The sequence below is a fragment of the Chanodichthys erythropterus genome, chromosome 21, assembly GCF_024489055.1.
Source record: "Chanodichthys erythropterus isolate Z2021 chromosome 21, ASM2448905v1, whole genome shotgun sequence".
NCBI classification, from domain to species: Eukaryota; Metazoa; Chordata; class Actinopteri; order Cypriniformes; family Xenocyprididae; genus Chanodichthys; species Chanodichthys erythropterus.
In genome coordinates this window covers 36220545-36240640 of record NC_090241.1, presented here as the reverse complement: position 1 = coordinate 36240640, position 20096 = coordinate 36220545, and the positions used below count along the sequence as shown (strand labels likewise).

General features: G+C 36.9%; 1 protein-coding gene across 10 annotated transcripts in view; it reads left to right on the top strand.

Moving 5' to 3' along the window:
• tox2 (TOX high mobility group box family member 2) overlaps positions 1 to 20096 on the top strand; it is a 187821-nt gene that overhangs the window by 82177 nt on the left and 85548 nt on the right. For 5 of the 10 annotated variants that reach the window (XM_067373447.1, XM_067373446.1, XM_067373444.1 and 2 more), the window contains one exon: positions 17741 to 17833. The exons of 4 other annotated variants lie outside the window; for them this stretch is intronic. In XM_067373447.1, the coding sequence (XP_067229548.1) occupies positions 17741 to 17833 (93 nt within the window). Of the gene's footprint in view, positions 1 to 5552; positions 5875 to 17740; positions 17834 to 20096 lie in introns of those variants that run through there. One more of the 10 variants, XM_067373454.1, reaches the window with a different exon arrangement.

Below are 20096 nucleotides of genomic sequence, written 5' to 3'. Positions count from 1 at the left end.
CCGACGCAGTCAGCTCTTCTGACCGAGCGCTGAACCAGTAACCGATGTGACTAACGGGTGTAATCACGTCATTTGTGTAAACACTTAAAAGATGCAATCGCGCGCGGCTGTTAATTCATTTACACAGCAGTTTGTTGGTTTTTAATTTGTGGGCGGGTGTAATTCTGTCATGTTGCCGCTGATCTTATTATGTGCTAATAGACTGTAGCGACGGCGTCCCCCGGGGCGGACAGCCACAGACATCTGTCTCGCTGGCCTTTATATCGTCTCTCTCTCCTCCCGTCCTGCCGCAGGACTTCATTTTACTGTAAAATCTGCCGTCCGTGTGTGTCTCTCTCTCTTTACCTTTCTGTGGTGAAAGGGCCTACGGCATGCCATTACTGGGCTAATGAGGGCTGTCTACAGCCGGAGAGAGCGAGCAGTCGACAGACACGCTAACCAACACTGACACTCTCATTATACAACTGGCAACCGCTGAATGAAGGAGTCCCTCGCTCGCTCTCTCGGCTCCCGGACGCCCGCTTTCTCTTTCCTACAAGACGCCTGGATGTGACTCTGAGCTCCGTCAGACTCTCTTCTCAAAAACCATGCACCTCTACTACATTGTTTACTTAATTTCTAGCTTTGCATATGGCATGTGTAGATAAAACATCAGCCTGGGGGCTTTTCACTGATTTGTATCAGAAATATTCATAAATGACATGTGGTTCAACACCTACATGGGACGTCACTAGAAACGAATGCGGAATGTGCGGAAACACGTCCAGGTCATACCTCACCTCAAAATAATACAAATAATAATAAATGAATAAATAAATACAATCATATAGGCCTGAAGTAAGTTTGTTTTAGGACCAAATTTTCATATATTCAAATATTCAATATTCATGACAATGAATCACATTGTGGTAAAAACTTCTGTAATACAATGTGGTTGTTGTTTTGCTTAAATCAGCATATATTAAGCAAAAAAATTATATGTGTATGTGTGTGTTTGTGTTTATATATTTTAATTTTTTTTTTTTACAATTTCTTTTTTTTTTCCTTGCAAACTTGTAATTGATTTTTACAATATATATATATATATATATATATATATATATATATATATATATATATATATATATATATATATATATATGGAAAATGTAAAAATTGAAATATTTATTAAATTTATTACATTACATTTTTGTGTATATCTATCTATCTATCTATCTATCTATCTATCTATCTATCTATCTATCTATCTATATATATATATATATATATATATATATATATATATATATATATATATATAGTAATATTTATTACATTTTTTAAATGGTCTTATATCTTATATTTATATATATATTTAAATGTAATAAACCAGTAAATGTATTACACGTAATAAATGTATATATATATATATATATAAATATATATATATATATATATATATATATATATATATATATATATATATATATATATATATTTATTTCAAAAATATGTATTATATATTTTTAAATTGTCATATATATATATATATATATATATATATATATATATATATATATATATATATATATATATATATATTATTTCAAAACACCCCTTTTCTACATTCTTTTCTACATTTCTCATTTTTCTTTATATGTGTTTTCCAATATATATAATTTTTGAGAAAATTTTCTTCAAACATTTTTTATTCTTACTTTCTTTTAATTTTGGAGTAAGATGTGACCTGGACATGGACATTTAGACAGGTTTTGTGAGATTCACCTTTGCACCAAGTGACACACAAACCCATTACATATGTTTGTGTGTGAGTCTATGTGTGTGTGTGTATGTGTGTGTTTATATGTATGTGTGTGTGTGTGTGTGTGTGTGTTGCCATCAGGACTTCCTCTTCAGTGGTTTGAAAGGTAAACACTACATTACCGGTTAATTGAGCTGCCAGATATCCCGGCCAATCAGGGCACAGGACGGTTGCTGCGGTGAACAAACAGGGAAGGAGGGAGCAGTAAATGAGTGCAGGGTGGGATATGGAGGGAAAACAATGGATGCTGGGCAACCGGCCAAGGAAACAAGCAGAAACGGATACCATATTGGCAAAGCTTATCGCCGGAGCAAGATGGACCTGAACCAGATTAGAGTGCTGCCTGTATTCTGATATTCAAGACCACTTTCCTTTCGGACTTTCCTTCAAGGCTAAACATTTCACAGCGATATAGATGCATCTGTCAGTATAACACATGCATACCTTTAGGAAACATTTAAATCTTCTTTATTAAATTGCTTTAAATGCCTGTTAGTAAATTAATAATGCAGTTATTATATAATTAAAGCATAAAATCTGAAAATATTTAAAATTACATATTTTTTTTAGGTAGGACTAATTAAAATTAACTAGTGAAGAAATGGTGACTATAGTTACAGCACCTACAATAATGACTTTTTAGTTACTTTATATACAGTAAATACGTTTCTAATCTTGTCCAAATGTAAATATCTAGTATCAGATATATATCAGATATCCCAATACCGTAGTACTTTGATAAATACCATGGGATTATTACCATATTATACTATGGCATTACCTTGCTTACATTTCCATAGAACTGTTTTGATCCTGTCTTATAGATTGAGGAATATATGTAACATTTGTATCGTGTTTTTGTGATGTGATTGGTCTGCACACATTCCCAGTGTTTGCTGTGTGTAGCCACTGATGCGAGACCAGAGAGCAGCTGCCAGGGTTTTGTTACCTGTAACACAAACCAACGCATGTTGTATCATTTACAGCCATTTCACATTAATGGGCCGTGTGTGTGTTTCTTCATAACATTCCCTGCAGATTAACAGAATAGACATGTTCACGAGAGTCTCCTCCAATGAATGGAATGTCAGGCATTACCAGGGCTTATTTCAGTGCTCATATCACCCAGTCAGATAAAGACAATCTGTGTATTGTGTGCTGACACACACACACACACACACGCACACACAAGCCATTCTCTAAGTGTATGTTAATGACTATTCATGGAGTGGTACCACAGTAGCGCTTTTACACACTATATAGCACATCTTCAAACAACACAAAGCCATTAATAACTGTGCAGATCTTTACATGTGTTCCAGAACCTAGTTATATATATAAATATACGATATTCTAGTGATAACAGTACTCTTACCTTTTCACCATTTGTATCACTCTGCTTGAAGCGAATGTCATGGCAGCCGAGCAAAAATGTAGTTGATTAGACCTGAAATATATGACTCATATTTAATCATAGCATCTATTTTACAATTTGTTTAGACGTTTTCAGAGATGCGAATTCCAGGCCGTCAGCGAGAACAGCTTCATCTCGGCCAGTGCTTCGGGGATTTGCCGCTATAGTGGTTAAACATGAGATATAATTCATTTTGGGTACATAAAATGACTTGTTTCTGAGCAAATCGAATTGGACTATGTTAAATTTAGTAATTTAATATTAATGCTAGATTTAACTTACATCCTGTAAAACATTGCTTTTGTACGTTTGACTGAATTGTACAATTGCGTTTATTTCTTATTCTCATTTATAATGGCTATTGTTGTTCATTCAAATATTGTTGTTCAATAAATATTATTTTATATTAATAATATGTTGTATTTGGTATTGAGAAATGATCCATTAGTTATGGAAATACGCCTTTGGATGGCGGCAAACTTTACGAGTGAATGAGTCAGTCGCAAAAGACTTTTGAATTGAAAGGGACTTTTGTAAACAAAGGACGTTGTTTTAGCGCTGTATGTTATGGAAAAATTCCCTACACCAATACAAAGATCGCTTTCCGATTTTTATAATGGGTATAATATTATAGACATCGACCTGAAGAATGAATGTTATATTAGCACAGGTAATGCTCAGGTAATAGTAGTTCTAAAGTGATGTTTTAGAGCCTTGGTCAAACTATCAACTTGAGATTTGAATCTGTGGCGGAAGGAAGTAGGGTTTTAAAGACACTCTGTTGTTATTTCTTATTTACTTACAGACCCGTGCCATCAAACTGTTGTATAATTGCAATATCACACTCGTAGCCATGCGATATGGGTGTTTATCAGCATGGCTGTGATTCAGCTGTAGGTAATCACAGCGTGCTGATATACAGTTATATTGCACGGCTACGAGTGTGATAATGCTCATATGCAATGTTGCCTTAGAATTCAAAACGTTATATGTTTGGCAACAGTCCTTCTAACCCTAATTGATGGATTGTGTAGCTTTTTACACTCTTTTTGCATTGTCAGTACAAGATCTTGAACAAAAACTGATGGAATTTTGATGGAAAGAACAATAACAACATTTATTTCCATCAAGAGGTGCATCAATTTTTGGTCAAGATCTTCTATTGACAATGCAAGAGGTGAGCACTCTGTGCTCCTCCAGCACATCCCAAAGACTTTCAATGAATTTAAGGTACCAATTAATGTGTGAAAGTGATTCTTTATGCTCCCTCTCAACCATTCTTTCACAATTTGATCCTGGTGAATCTTGACATTGTCATCCTGGAATATTAAATAGGCATTTGCCTATTTAAACCAAACAGCGACTTCTTGGCCGGGCAGGGTGTATATATATATATATATATATATATATATATATGGGGTTGCATATATAATATATACTATGAGGTTGCATTTCAGTTATGATGCAGCCTTAGTAGGCAGCTGTCTGTGTAGGCCGCAGGCAGCAATGCGGCTCACTAGTTTTCTAACAGAGCTCTTGAGTGCTATTGTAACATAATCTATTGCACATCTCCGACAGACCTGAATTCATGCCGTTAGAACGACTATTTTGTGCTGACCACAATATCTTAGCATGCACTTTCAGTATCACACAAACAGTTTGCTGTGGTGCAAAAGACTCCAGGGCAGAAAACATGAATCATGTTTTTCAGCAGATACAGAAGACACGATCTCCCACACCGCCGAACATTTAAGAAGACATTGCAGAATTAAAAAGTCACTTATTTGCAGTCAGTCACAGTGTTTTTCTATACGGTCGCAGCTGCATCATCAGTGTTGGAGTAGAAACTGACCTCAGATCAGCGCTCTGTGGAAAGACACTGTGAAATGTGCTGGTATTAGTTTATGTAATTGCATTACTCATAAAGTAAACACACGCCTGCCAGATTCGACATTATTCCTGATGAAACTGTTAAGGTTTATTTTTAGAGAATTAATTCTCAGGCGCCACACACTCGGACACATATCGAACATTATTTGGCTGCTAAACCCAAACCTGTTGCGTTTTAGTTTATTATAAACTCTTAATATGAATATGGTGGTAAAAGACATTTTTATGAAACATTTGAACTTTTTATGACCGTAATCTTACTTTGGCAACCACTGAGAGCTCATGTTTCATACATTTTGTCTCAGATGCAGTTTAGTCTGGGAGAGAACTGATATCTCGGTTTTGATTTTCCTTTCCAGTGTTGGTTTGACATTAACTTTATGGAATACAAGGAGCTAAAATGAGTTTTAATTGGATGACACCTGCGTATGCACACTCGCCCCGATCTGAACCTATGTTTTAATCTTATTTAATTGCCTGAGATTAAATCATAATGTTTGTATTTGTGTGTTTGAGTGTGTGTTTACATGTCTCTCATATTTTCAGTACATGTTGATCTGTCTGTCAGCATGGACGCCAATTTACTGTGTTGTTCAACACGAGACATCTGCTGTGGAAAATAAACCCCATGAGATCATTACACACACACACACACACACACACACATGGCAGGATCAGAAGGTCTTGTACTCACGGCTAAAACTGTCGCTAGCTCTGTCGCCAACCTAATGCCCTGGATACACCAATAAATGTCTGACATGTTAGAAAGGTATTAGACATTCATGCACGGAAATATATTTCACCTATTTTTGCTTTACAGGCTTTCAATGTAATCTCTTCTGCTGTAGGACAAATTAAAAGTCAGAAGTTATCAAATACGAAGTTGTCTTTCTCGCATTTGAACTCAAACTACAGTTTTAAAGTGTAAAACTTACTGCTTGTCTGTTCTGTGTGGTTGCCAGGGCGTTGCTATGTAGTTGCTGAGTGATTTTTGATGTTCTGCTATGTGGTTGCTAAAGTGTTTTGTTGGTTGCTAAGGTATTCGCAGTTGCTGGTAGGCTGTTCTGTGTGGTTGCCAGGGTGTTTCTAAGGAGGTCTGAGTGAATTTTGGTGTTTTGCTATGTGGTTGCTAAAGGGTTTTGGTGGTTGCTAGGGCATTCACAGTTGCTAGGCTGTTCCAAGTGGTTGCCATGGCATTGCTAAGGAGGGCTGAGTGATTTTTGGTGTTAAGCTATATGGTTTCTAAAGTGTTTTGGTGATTACTAAGGTATTTGGCTGTTCTGTGTGGTTGCCAGGGCGTTGCTAAGGAGGTGTGAGTGATTTTTGGTGTTCTGCTATATGGTTGCTAGGGCATTTGCAGTTGTTAGGCTGTTCTGTGTGGTTACAAGGGCGTTGCTAAGGAGGTGTGAGTGATTTTTGGTGTTCTGCTATGTGGTTGCTAGGGCATTTGTAGTTGTTAGGCTGTTCTGTGTGGTTGCCAGGGCGTTGCTAAGGAGGTGTGAGTGATTTTTCGTGTTCTGCTATGTGGTTGCTAAAGTGTTTTTTTGGTTGATAGGGCATTCACAGTTGCTAGGCAGTTCTGTGTGGTTGCCAGAGCATTGCTCAGGAGGTGTGAGTGATTTTTGGTGTTCTGCTATGTGGTTGCTAGGGCATTTGTAGTTGTTAGGCTGTTCTGTGTGGTTGCCAGGGCATTGCTAAGGAGGTGTGAGTGATTTTTCGTGTTCTGCTAAAGTGTTTTGGTGGTTGCTAGGGCATTCACAGTTGCTAGGCAGTTCTGTGTGGTTGCCAGAGCATTGCTAAGGAGGTGTGAGGGATTTTTGGTGTTCTGCTATATGGTTGCTAGGGCATTTGCAGTTGTTAGGCTGTTCTGTGTGGTTACCAGGGTGTTCATAAGGAGGTGTGAGTGATTTTTGGTGTTCTGCTATGTGGTTTCTAAAGTGTTTGGGTGATTACTAGGGTATTTGTGGTTGTTAGGCTGTTCTGTGTGGTTGCCAGGGCATTGCTAAGGATGACTGAGTGCTTTTTCATGTTTGACTATGTGATTGCTGAAGTGTTTTGGTGATTACTAGGGTATTTGCAGTTGTTATGCTGTTCTGTGTGGTTGCTAGGGCGTTGCTAAGGAGGTCAGTGTTTTTGGTGTTCTGCTATGTGGTTGTTAATTTGTGTTTGTGGTTGCTAGGGTGTTGCTTTGCAATTGCAAGACTGTTCTGGGTGGTTGCCACGGCATTGCTATGGGGTTACTAAGGAGATTTGAGTGATCTTTAGTGTGTTGCTATGTGGTAGGTAAAATGGTTTTGGTGGTTGCCAGGGCATTGCTATGTGGTTGCTAAGGAGATCTGAGTGATTTTTTTGTGTGTGCTGCTATGAGGTTGCTAAAGTGTTTTGATGGTTGCTATGGCATTGCTTTGCAGTTGCTAGGCTTTTCTGGGTGGTTGCCAGGGTATTGCTATATGCTTGCTGAGGAAATCTGAGTGATTTTTAGTGTGGTGCTTTGTGGTTGCTAAAGTGTTTTGGTGGTTGGTAGGGCATTGCTTTGCTGTTCTTGGTGGTTGCTAGGGCATTACTATGTGGTTGCTAAGGAGGAGGGATTTTAGTATGATGGAATGTGGTTGCTATGTTTAATTATAGGCCTAAGTGTTTCTGTGATCTGGGATTTTTCCAGCTGTTTTATCATTCAGCAGGTGAAAATCCTGCATCTGTACTGTAGTAAAGTAGCAGCACACTCTTGTCTAGAGCACACACACACACACACACACACACATACTGAAGTTTAATACTTCTTGTATGGCAACAGACTGTAAAACACTTTTCACTTCTAATTGAAATGATTATTTTTTACAGCGTGTGCTGATTTGGACTGAATTCAGTATAATAAGTTTCACTGGTCTGTTGTCTGTCTGTTAGTATCCAAATGAGTTTGTCTTAACTTGCGAGAACAATGTTTTTGCAACTTGGCTTCTTCAAACTACATCACGTCTCAAATGTGTGTTTGGCAGCGAGTGTTTGGACGGCTTTTCTCTGGAAACAGCACTTTTGATTTAGACGACGAGCAGATGGTTGTAAGTAGATTGCTTTCATGTTAAGAAATCACTTTCCTTCTTTTGTCTGGCCTGCAAACGGAAGATTATTTTAATGCGGCCTCTTTTTTGTCATTACTGTGTATGGAGTGATGACATAACACCAAATACTCGGGAAAGAAAGAGGATGAGGAACGGAGAAGCCTGACGGTGCTCCGTTGCCATTGGTTCAGCGACAGAAACCTGTTGCCAAGCTTACAGTCCAATTATTAAAGGAACATTTTATAGCTCAGATGTTGCTCCTTCAGAGCTCAGGACATCTTAGTAATTATGTTTCATTGAAATATCAACTTTATCTCAGATGATTATCCTAAGATTTCCTAATGAGAGACAAATAATTCTTTAAAATGAATGTGGAGAGCAGCTTGGATCATTTGATGAGAAATGTTTGAGTTCATATTGAGATCTTGCAGACTTCTATATCTTGCCATATTTGAGCACAGTTTGAAACATTTCTGAGATGAACTCTAGAGGAGACACAAGTGAGTTTAATACAAAGTTCTGTCATGAAACTCTAGATGGCGCAGGTTGATAGGTCCTTAACTCAATCTGCTTGCAATCACATCATTTTCTATAGGGCACAGCTGATTGGTTCCTGCTGTTTTAGTAGCCAATAAGCTCACTGCTCAACCTTCTAATACTGGTTAGCATTTGCTTTTGCAGTTGCAGCACGCTTTCAGAAACCCTCCATTTTCCTCAGCTCCACCTTTATACATCTGCTACAGGTAATTCATGTATGCTATATTGTACAACAGCAAGTCTTACTTGCTCACGGCAGTGTGTTGTGTATGTATTGGCAGTAGCAAGTCTCGTACTTGCTCTGCAGCAGCAGCATTAACAACAGCAGCAGAAATAACAGCAGCAGCAACAATAAAACAGCAACAGCAATAACAATAACAGCAGCAGCAGCAGAAATAGCAGCTATAGCAGCAGAAACAATAACCAACAGCAGCAGAAATAACAGCGGCATCAACAACAACAACAAAAGGAGCAACAATAACAGCAGCAGCAATAACCAACAGCAGCAGAAAAATAGCAGCAGCAGCAGCAATAACCAACAGCAGCAGCAACAGCAGAAATAGCAGCTATAGCAGCAGAAACAATAACCAACAGCAGCAGAAATAACAGCAGCAACAACAATAACAAAAGGAGCAACAATAACAGCAGCAGCAATAACCAACAGCAGCAGAAATAACAGCAGCAGCAACAATAACAGCAATAGCAGCAGAAACAATAACCAACAGCAGCAGAAAAATAGCAGCAGCAGCAGCAATAACCAACAGCAGCAGAAATAACAGCAGCAGCAACAATAAAGCAGTAACAACAATAACAGCAGCAGAAAAATAACCAACAGCAGCAGAAATAACAGCAGCAACAACAATAACAGCAATAGCAGCAGAAACAATAACAAACAGCAGCAGAAAAATAGCAGCAGCAGAAGCAATAACAGAAGCAGCAGCAGAAATAACAGCAGCAGCAACAACAACAAAAGGAGCAACAATAACAGCAGCAGCAGAAAAATAGCAGCAGCAGCAGCAGCAGCAATAACCAACAGCAGCAGCAACAGCAGAAATAGCAGCTATAGCAGCAGAAACAATAACCAACAGCAGCAGAAATAACAACAGCAACAACAATAACAAAAGGAGCAACAATAACAGCAGCAGCAATAACCAACAGCAGCAGAAATAACAGCAGCAGCAACAATAACAGCAATAGCAGCAGAAACAATAACCAACAGCAGCAGAAAAATAGCAGCAGCAGAAGCAATAACAGAAGCAGCAGCAGAAATAACAGCAGCAACAACAATAACAAAAGGAGCAACAATAACAGCAGCAGCAATAACCAACAGCAGCAGAAATAACAGCAGCAGCAACAATAAAGCAGTAACAACAATAACAGCAGCAGAAACAATAACCAACAGCAGCAGAAATAACAACAGCAACAACAATAACAAAAGGAGCAACAATAACAGCAGCAGCAATAACCAACAGCAGCAGAAATAACAGCAGCAGCAACAATAACAGCAATAGCAGCAGAAACAATAACCAACAGCAGCAGAAAAATAGCAGCAGCAGAAGCAATAACAGAAGCAGCAGCAGAAATAACAGCAGCAACAACAATAACAAAAGGAGCAACAATAACAGCAGCAGCAATAACCAACAGCAGCAGAAATAACAGCAGCAGCAACAATAAAGCAGTAACAACAATAACAGCAGCAGAAACAATAACCAACAGCAGCAGAAATAACAACAGCAACAACAATAACAAAAGGAGCAACAATAACAGCAGCAGCAATAACCAACAGCAGCAGAAATAACAGCAGCAGCAACAATAACAGCAATAGCAGCAGAAACAATAACAAACAGCAGCAGAAAAATAGCAGCAGCAGAAGCAATAACAGAAGCAGCAGCAGAAATAACAGCAGCAGCAACAACAACAAAAGGAGCAACAATAACAGCAGCAGCAGAAAAATAGCAGCAGCAGCAGCAGCAGCAATAACCAACAGCAGCAGCAACAGCAGAAATAGCAGCTATAGCAGCAGAAACAATAACCAACAGCAGCAGAAATAACAACAGCAACAACAATAACAAAAGGAGCAACAATAACAGCAGCAGCAATAACCAACAGCAGCAGAAATAACAGCAGCAGCAACAATAACAGCAATAGCAGCAGAAACAATAACCAACAGCAGCAGAAAAATAGCAGCAGCAGAAGCAATAACAGAAGCAGCAGCAGAAATAACAGCAGCAACAACAATAACAAAAGGAGCAACAATAACAGCAGCAGCAATAACCAACAGCAGCAGAAATAACAGCAGCAGCAACAATAAAGCAGTAACAACAATAACAGCAGCAGAAAAAATAACCAACAGCAGCAGAAATAACAGCAGCAACAACAATAACAGCAACAGCAGCAGAAAAATAGCAGCAACAGAAGCAATAACAGAAGCAGCAGCAGAAATAACAGCAGCAGCAACAATAAAGCAGCAACAACAATAACAGCAGCAGAAATAGCAGCAACAGCAGCAGAAACAATAATCAACAGCAGCAGAAATAACACAAGCAACAACAATAACAAAAACAACAACAATAACAGCAACAGTAGCAATAACCAACAGCAGCAGCAGAAACAATAACAAACAGCAGCAGAAAAATAGCAGCAGCAGCAGCAGCAGAAATAGCAGCTATAGCAGCAGAAACAATAACCAGTAGCAGCAGAAATACTTGCTGGAAGCTGTCCAGTTAATAACTGTGTTTGTACAATCAACATATTGTTTTGGCCATGTGAAGATGAATGACCTTATTAAACGAGAGAGACATACAGACAGACAGAGAGAGACAGAGTGTTGTACTTGCTTTGCAGCAACAGCAATAAAAACAGCAGCAGCATCAGCAGTAATAGCAGCAGCATTAACCTACAGCATCAGAAATAACAGCAGAAGCAGCAGAAATAATAACAGCTGCAACAACAACAGCAGCAATAACCAACAGCAGCAGAAAAACAGCAGCAGCAGCTGCATATCAACATTGTCATATCCACTACCATACCAAACAATCTGAGAAATAGGGGGTGTCAGAAAAAGTCCTCATTTTATCTCTCTGCTGTCTGTGAGAAACAACTGAGATGTTAAAGAGATCTCGTTTGTGATTCTTCTTTCATGTAGGCATCATTGCATTTAAATTCTGTGCACGTTTTTACTCATAAGAATTTTTGTAAGCATCCCTGTGATTATGTAAAGGCAAAAGAATGATTGACAGTCAGAATGTGTTTTCAGTTTGAATCATATGATCCAGTCAGCATCACCTTTACAGCTGCACTGGCGGGTGAGAAGAGAAACCCGCCTCTGATTGGCTGCTCTGAGTGTTGTATAGTAATGCATTTGAAATGAAAGTAACGTGATTGGCCTCTGTTGTTTTCACTCTGACTGTGAGTTTGACAGCCACAGAAAGAAATGCTGAACCATGTACGATAATATGCACGTGCGATTCACTGCATACTTAAATCATGCCTTTTATTGCTTTTTTCAGTGGTGTTTGTCAGTCATCATTATTGCTCTCCACAGAAACTGTATAGTAACACCCGGAATCAGCCAGAAAATGCTGTAAAAACCAATGTGAACACCTTAGCAACTGCATAGTAACGCCCTGGCCAATCACAAAATCCTTGCATGGTTAAACAGCACTCATATTTTCTCCAGCAAATGTAAAAATCTGCTAGAATATTTATATTATAACATCTGTAAATATTCACAGCAGCTTATTTCCATTTCTACTCATCCGATCAACAACACTCTGTCTCTCTCTCTCTCTCTCTCGTTTAAACAGGTCATTCATCTTCACATGGCCAAAACAATATGTTGATTGTACAAACACAGTTATTAACTGGACAGCTTCCAGCAAGATATTTTCGATGTAAAGGCCAGTGGGAACATTGTGTGCTTTAGAGATTTGAGCTGTGATGCGACGTCAGAGAGAAATAAAAGCCATCGGTCGGATCACTCGTTCACTTTAGATTAGTTTTAAGTAGCTAAATGTCACAGATAAGCATCGCCGTCTTACAGAAATAATGCAGTCTGTGTGTAGGGGTTTATTCAGCTGTAGAAACGACAAAACCGCAGTTCAGTTCATCATTTTTAATGCAGCTCTAAAAATGCAACTTTGGGTTCATGTGAAATAGTTTAATCTGTTAATTTAAGTGGTTTATCTGTGATTCACGATTAGATTAGTAAGTGTTGACTGATCAAGTAAAGGTTTATGAAGTATTATATTTGTTTTGATTATGTATAAGAGTGCCATACATACTCAACTCTATTATTTGATTTCATTCTGTAGAATTATGCAGATTTTCCCACAAAATAAGCACAGAAAATGTGAAGAAATTTGGTAGATCCTGTTAATGACCTGAGTGTGTGTGTGTGTGTGTGTGTGTGTGTGTTCTCTTCAGCAGCACCCCATCCATTTTTCTGTTATCCTAATTAAACACACACACACAACCCGAAAAACAATTCCCCCTATTTGCATAATGAGACAGAATCTGTGAGCGACTAACGAGAAATCTAACGATCACTCCAAAGAGAAAGACAGCCAGAGTCGGATCCGTTTTGTCTTGTTTATAAACGGTCGCCCTCTTTTATATTAGTTTGTTTTGATTATGTTTTATGACTCACAGACAGAAAAACACGTCTGTTACTGGACAATGACAAGTTCACCCACAAACCCTCATTTACTCATCATTTACTGATCTTTTCCATACACTGAAACTAAAATATATTGTTTCCAGCCAGACAGATGTGATCACTATGAACTGCTAAAGCACCATGAACGTTCCTCGGAAGTTTCACGGCAAAAATAACACTGAGGATCTTCATGTTTGGATGAACAGTTCCTTTAAGTATTGAGTTTCACCGCAGGTCGACATTTATACTCCTGCTGGTCGAGTTAATTTATCGCACTCTTACCGAGCAAGAGTTAAATGTTTGGCACGATCACTTAAACACACACACTTAGTACGCAGCCACACCACCTAGTATTTTATACTATATTTAATATTACTAAGTACATCCCTACAGTTGACGGCCCTGAAATAGATTCATTCCACCGGTCTAGATGCTTTTCAGGCCATAATTGCAAGTTAATCTCTGGCCCTATGCAATTTGCATTGTAATAATATCCAATATTCAAACTGCAGTAATGGTCTTGCGGTTTAGGGAACATTTGCATGTCGCAGCTGGTGCTTTGAGTTTCTTTTTGATGCATATTTTGTCCTGTTTGTTTGTTTTTAAATGTCTTCTGCTGGTTTATTCAATACTTATAGTACTAGCCAGAAGTTTGGACACATTGGACACTATTTTTTATGTTTTTAATAGAAGACTCTTATGGTCATCAAGCGTGCATTTATTTGATTAAAAATACAGAAAAATCTGTAATATTGTGAAATATTATTACAATTTAAAATAATGGGTTTCTGTTTTGATATATTTTTAAAAAATAATTTACTTTTGTGATGCAAAGCTGAATTTTCAGCATCATTACTCCAGTCTTCAGTATCACATGATCCTTCAGAGATCATTCTAATATGCTGATACTCAGTTATTATTCCTTAATGAATAAAAAGTAAAAAAAAAGTAATATTTTGTAACAACATAGCTACACTATCTGTTCTAAAGTTTAGGGTCAGTAATTTTATCCTTTTTTTTTGTTGAAAAATGAATACTTTTATTCAGCAAGGGTGTGTTAAAAAGTGCTAGTAAACACTTATATTGTTAGAAAATATTTCTATTTTGAATAAATCCTTTTCTTTTTACCCTTTTATTCATCAGTGAATAATAACATCAAATCATCATATTAGAATGATTTCCGAAGGATCATGTGACACTGAAGACTGGAGTAATGATGCTTTGAAAAATTCAGCTTTGCATTACAGAAATAAATTATACTTTAAAGTATATTAAAATAGAAAACCATTATTTTAAATTGTAATAATATTTCACAATTTTACAGTTTTTTCTGTATTTTTGATCAAATAAATGCAGCCTTGGTGAGCATTAGAGACTTCTTTCAAAAGTAGTCTTATTTGATTCATTGAGACACATTGAGTTAAATGTTTCATGCTTCTTCAGTAAATTTTTGGGTTTCATATCAAATGTTTTGTGATGTTTGTGTGTGTCTTTCATGTTCAGTATTAGTATTAATCTCAAGCTGACAGGAATACAAAACTGCATGTCATCTACTGATTCTAATCCATGAGCCTTTTATTTTAAACTCAACTTCCAGTCAAACAAGTGATTTATAACCACAATCATTCTGGTAGCTGTCTGGTTCAAGACATTCAGAAATGTCCCATCAAGTCACCCACGGGTTACAGTAAAGTTTGCAGTAAAGGGCACATCGATTACGGACACGTGCGGCGGTTAACAGGAAGGCACGAGGTGCAGAAAACCCCTGTTGTGTGTCTAAGTTTAGCTGCAGCGATGATGAGAGAGAAATACAAATCAGACATAAAGAAAGAAACATAGATGACAACATCCCACAATCCTTTCAATCTGTCTGAGCGATTAGTGGCGCAGTCATCGCGGCCGGACCGAGCTGCCACATCTGATGAGGGACATTCTCACTGCACTAAATACAGCACTTTGGATTTACTTGACAGCATATTGTTAGTCATACGACACTTCCTGATTTACAGTGATATGCAGAATCATCCAGCGCTCAGCCCAATCACTTCACGTGTGGGTTTGCTTGCGTTTTGAAGAGTGCCTAAGAGGAACTGATTGTCATATATTAGTGTGAGGAAAGATTTGACATCAAACTTAGAAGAGATTGACAGTACCGTGATCAGTGATGGTATTACTGTGGTACTTTGAGATTTATCATACTTTTTTTGTATGTAAGATGAATACTTGTTTCTACTAATTTTGGTGAGCTGATTCCAATAGTAGTGCCTGTTTTGCTCTAGCACATCATACTTTCTCACAAAATATGATTTTGTAGCATTTTTTACTTTCGATAACCTTTTGTTAGGTCTTATATTATCCCTTAATCAATCAAAGACATGATTCCTCTCTTCCTCTGAGCAACTATCTGTTCAATTCTCAGCTGCTTAATGCCTAATCCTGATATCAAGGTTAGAATTATGTGCATCTGTGCACTGTAAACCTGAATAAGTTGGGCTGACTAAAAAAAACTTGAGGTAATCACTTCACATCAAATTTTTTTGAGTTATGATGTTCCCAATTTTAAGTAAGCAGAACTATCCATTTTTAAGTTTGTAGTACACATGCATGTTAATAGCATCTAACTTGAAGTACTGAGTTGGCTAACTCATGCATTTTGATTGCAATTAACATAAAAGTTTAAGTTAATTATTTTTTTTATTTTAAGTTCTTGCAAATCAAATTTATTTACTTCACTGTAAACCCTAATAAGTTGGCAGAACTCAAAAAAAAGTTGAATGAGAGACTTTTTATTTCTTACTCATACATTTTTATTGCTCTTACCTTGAAATATTTGAGTACACTAATTTATGCATTTTAATTTAAAATTATCAGGTTATCTAATATTTTGCTAGCTTTAACAAACTAATTCAGAAAAGGTAGTCTAAATTTAAAAGAAATGAGTTCATACAGCTCAAAACAATGAAACAGTTTAGTTTACTTGAAATATGTCAGTGCTGTGAACTCAAAAGAAAGTTGTAAATACTCATAACAGTTGATTTAACTGAAATAATTTGTTTAATTTAAGTTTGTCCAACTCAAACCAAGTATTTTGAGTGTTAGGGTTTACAGTGGGGTGTTTTACTACATTCAAAGAATGACAAAAAATTACAGATTTTGTGAAAAAGCTTATTAATTTATAAACTTGTGTTTTATAAGCATTTAACATTGTTCCATAATTAGTATTTATCCACCTTTTGCAGATTGGAAGTTAAATTATACATTTTGAACACTATTTTATACACACATATATATATATATATATATATATATATATATATATATATATATATATATATATATATATATATATATATATATATATATGTTGACTTCAGGTTGATTTGGATGATTTTTGCCATTTAACTGACTGGGAAAAAGTGTCCCAATCAACTTGAATTCACCCTATATATATATATATATATATATATATATATATATATATATATATATATATATATATATATATATATATATATAAAATTTAAAAAATCTGTATTCTGATTTTGTGAAAAAAATGTACATGAAGGAAAGTTTGTATTGATATTTTTGAACTCAACATATAATTTTTTTCCCCAGAGAAAAAAGTGCTTTGGTACTTTAAAGAATACCGTGGTATTGCCATGTAAATGTACCATGTTATTTTGTTAATGAGCCTGAGGCCGTATTTCATCATCCATTTCTCTCAGGTCATTTGCTAGACAGCGGTGTGCACTACAAGTACACTACATTCATATGTCTGTGTGTGTGTGTGTGTGTGTGAGTGTGTGAGTGTGTGTTTGGCACACTCTCTTGTGTGAATCATTAGATGTTGGATTGCTCTGATTCCCAAAACTAGACTGCCAAAACTCCTGCCGGGAGCGTTTCCTCAAACAAGCCTTACACACAGAGTGGGACAGAGGAGATCTCACACACACACACACACACACACTGATACAGAGGCCAGAATGACTGACTGAAATCAGTTCATGTCATTATTCCTGCTGAGCACAATATGTTATTAGTGGCATTTAAGTCAAACATCACTAGTCCTAGTGCTGATAGTCATGTGATCAAACACTAAGTTTTTAAGTTAAGGTGCACATTTACACCCACTGATGATAAAACAGGTGAAAAAGTCCCACTGAAAGAGGGTCGAAAAAGAGTCAACACCCATAGTCACATGTCAGTGAGGGAAAATCCTGTTCACTATTGATGCTGTTTTGATTTGTGAAGCTCTTATTGGTTGTTTGTCATTTTTTGTCTCTTGTACACTTCTAAGTTGGGTCCGTTGCCCTCTGTTCTTCTCTCCTCTCTGTCTCCTCCCTCTTTTCTCTCTTGCTCTCCTCTTTTCTTCATCTCTACAGAGCAGATACAGTGTAGGAGATCGAGGTGTTAGGCTGTACGGCGCATTACCCGTGAGGCCCAACCCTGAGGAGAAAAGACTGCCCTCTTCAGGGGTGAGACCCGACGCTCCGTACCTTCATCTCCCTCTCCAGCTCTGATCCAAACCCTAGTGAGATGCCACTGCCAGAAACATCGTCTACACTCTTAAAAATAAAGTTTCTGAAAGGGGCTTTTCACAGCATTCTGAACCTTAGTGTAAAGAACATTTTAATAATCTAAAGAAGCGTTCCATGATAAGGGTTCTTCATGAGAACGTAAGGGGCTTTTGCACCAGGTGCTTATATGAACTTAGATATAGGAACAGGAACCACCAGGGCAGTCCCCCGAAAACTAAATGTTCCCCTAGGGACGTTTTCCTGGTTTCATTCGCACCGCCAGTTGAAAGTTTAAAGTTGTCACTTTCCGTGATGCAGTAAACGCGGACGGAATCGCGGAATCCAGTCATAAAATAATGGAATTTACTGTATAATGCGGAATTTGTCATTTTGAGAAAAACTATTATTATATATCATAAACACACAGAAACTCAAAGGTCTTCACGGCAACCCGTCAAAATAAAAGTTCGCTTTAACTTGAAGAAATATATTACTATTGAACAGCAGAATTTAGCTACTTCTCAAAGTAATAATACTAACACTAATAATAATAGATTATTATTAAAACTTTATTTTTTAAAGGAATAATCACAATTTTTCTTCCATGTTTTAATTTTAACAGGAAAGCTCTGTGCAGAATTTTCTTTGACAAAAATGTTTGTTAAATTTCATATGATTAAAAGATGAATTAAATTAATGTTTTATGCCAGAAAAATTTAAATACACAACAGAGAATTTCTGAAAAAATATTTCAAATGATTTAAAAAAAATAATAACAATATATTTTGTTGTTTCTATGAATTCGATTAATTAGACATGATTATTAAAATTTAATTAAACCATTAAAATGGAACTTAAAACAGACACAAACACAGAATTTGGTAAAAATCAAATGAAATTTGAGGAAAAAATATAAAACGTATTCATAGTGCCGTAAAATGTATTATTTTTGGTTAAACTTTTAATAAATTGTTGTTAAATTGTATAAGTTTCACAATTTCAATTAATTAAACATGCTTTTTAAACCAATAAAATTGAGTCCAAACTAATTAAAATGGAAAAAACAGAATTTGGAAAAAAATTAAACAGAATTTGGGAAAAAATAAAACGGATTTCATAGGGCTATACACTTAAGAACATGCTGCTCTGGTTGGTGTGCGGGACTTTAATTTTAAAGGAGCAGTGGACTCTTATTTTGAAGGGCTCAATCAGAGCCTGAGCAGAAATATATAATCATGTTTCATTTGGTTCCTTCAAAGTCGCATTGAATTTCCTCCATAACATAAAGGCTGAGAAGTGCCTTGACTTCAGCGTCGGTCCATCTGTCGCTGTTCTCCATGTTTGTGGAGTAAATATAGAGTCTATAAACTGTGTTTACATGGCTTTTTAGTGCCAGTGTTTCACATGCGTTCATCCAATTAATGTACACTTAATTTAACTAATTTAGTTTCCTCAAAAAGGCCTTCTTAGAACTAACACACCAAAAAGCAGGTACTCCACCATTAGTTTTAGGAGCTAAGGTTCCTCCGGTGCGAAAGCCCTCATAGAGCCTTTATTTTTAGGAGTGTATGCAATGCCAAAATGATTGCTATAGCGTCCCTTGTGGCAACAGTGAGAATTACTTGTGCACATAATGACTTGAAATCGAGCTTGCTTAGTTACTGTTTGCGATCACACTTTTTTAGCACATTTCTGGCCTTGAGGCCTGTGCACACCAAGGAAGAATACATTTTAACTTTACATTAATGCATTTAGTGTTTGCTTTAGTCTTCAGTATCCTAACTCAAATGAAACTAGTGATGGGTTACTCATACAAACAGTGATTCAACTCAAATGAGTTGCTAAACTGATGACTCAAAATCACAAATACTATGTAAAATAACCCAACTATAAAATATTGATTCTTATTATAAAAAATAGGTATAATCAATATTTCTATTGACGCAGCCACCATATTGGATTGTTTTTTCCACTCAGCTCACTAGGTGTTGGATCAGGGCTTTCTGTAGCGCCCCCTGTTGTCTGACTGTAACTCTGTCTGTGGTGGTTTTGTGGTTCTCTGAGGGTCACATGATGAACTCAGAGCCTCTGTATGTCCACATAGGGCCACACTTCACACCCACCATAACCTCCCACCCACCCACCCACACACACACAAACACACACACACACACACACAGAAATGCACACACATGAAGTTCAAGTTTGAGCCAAAAACCGA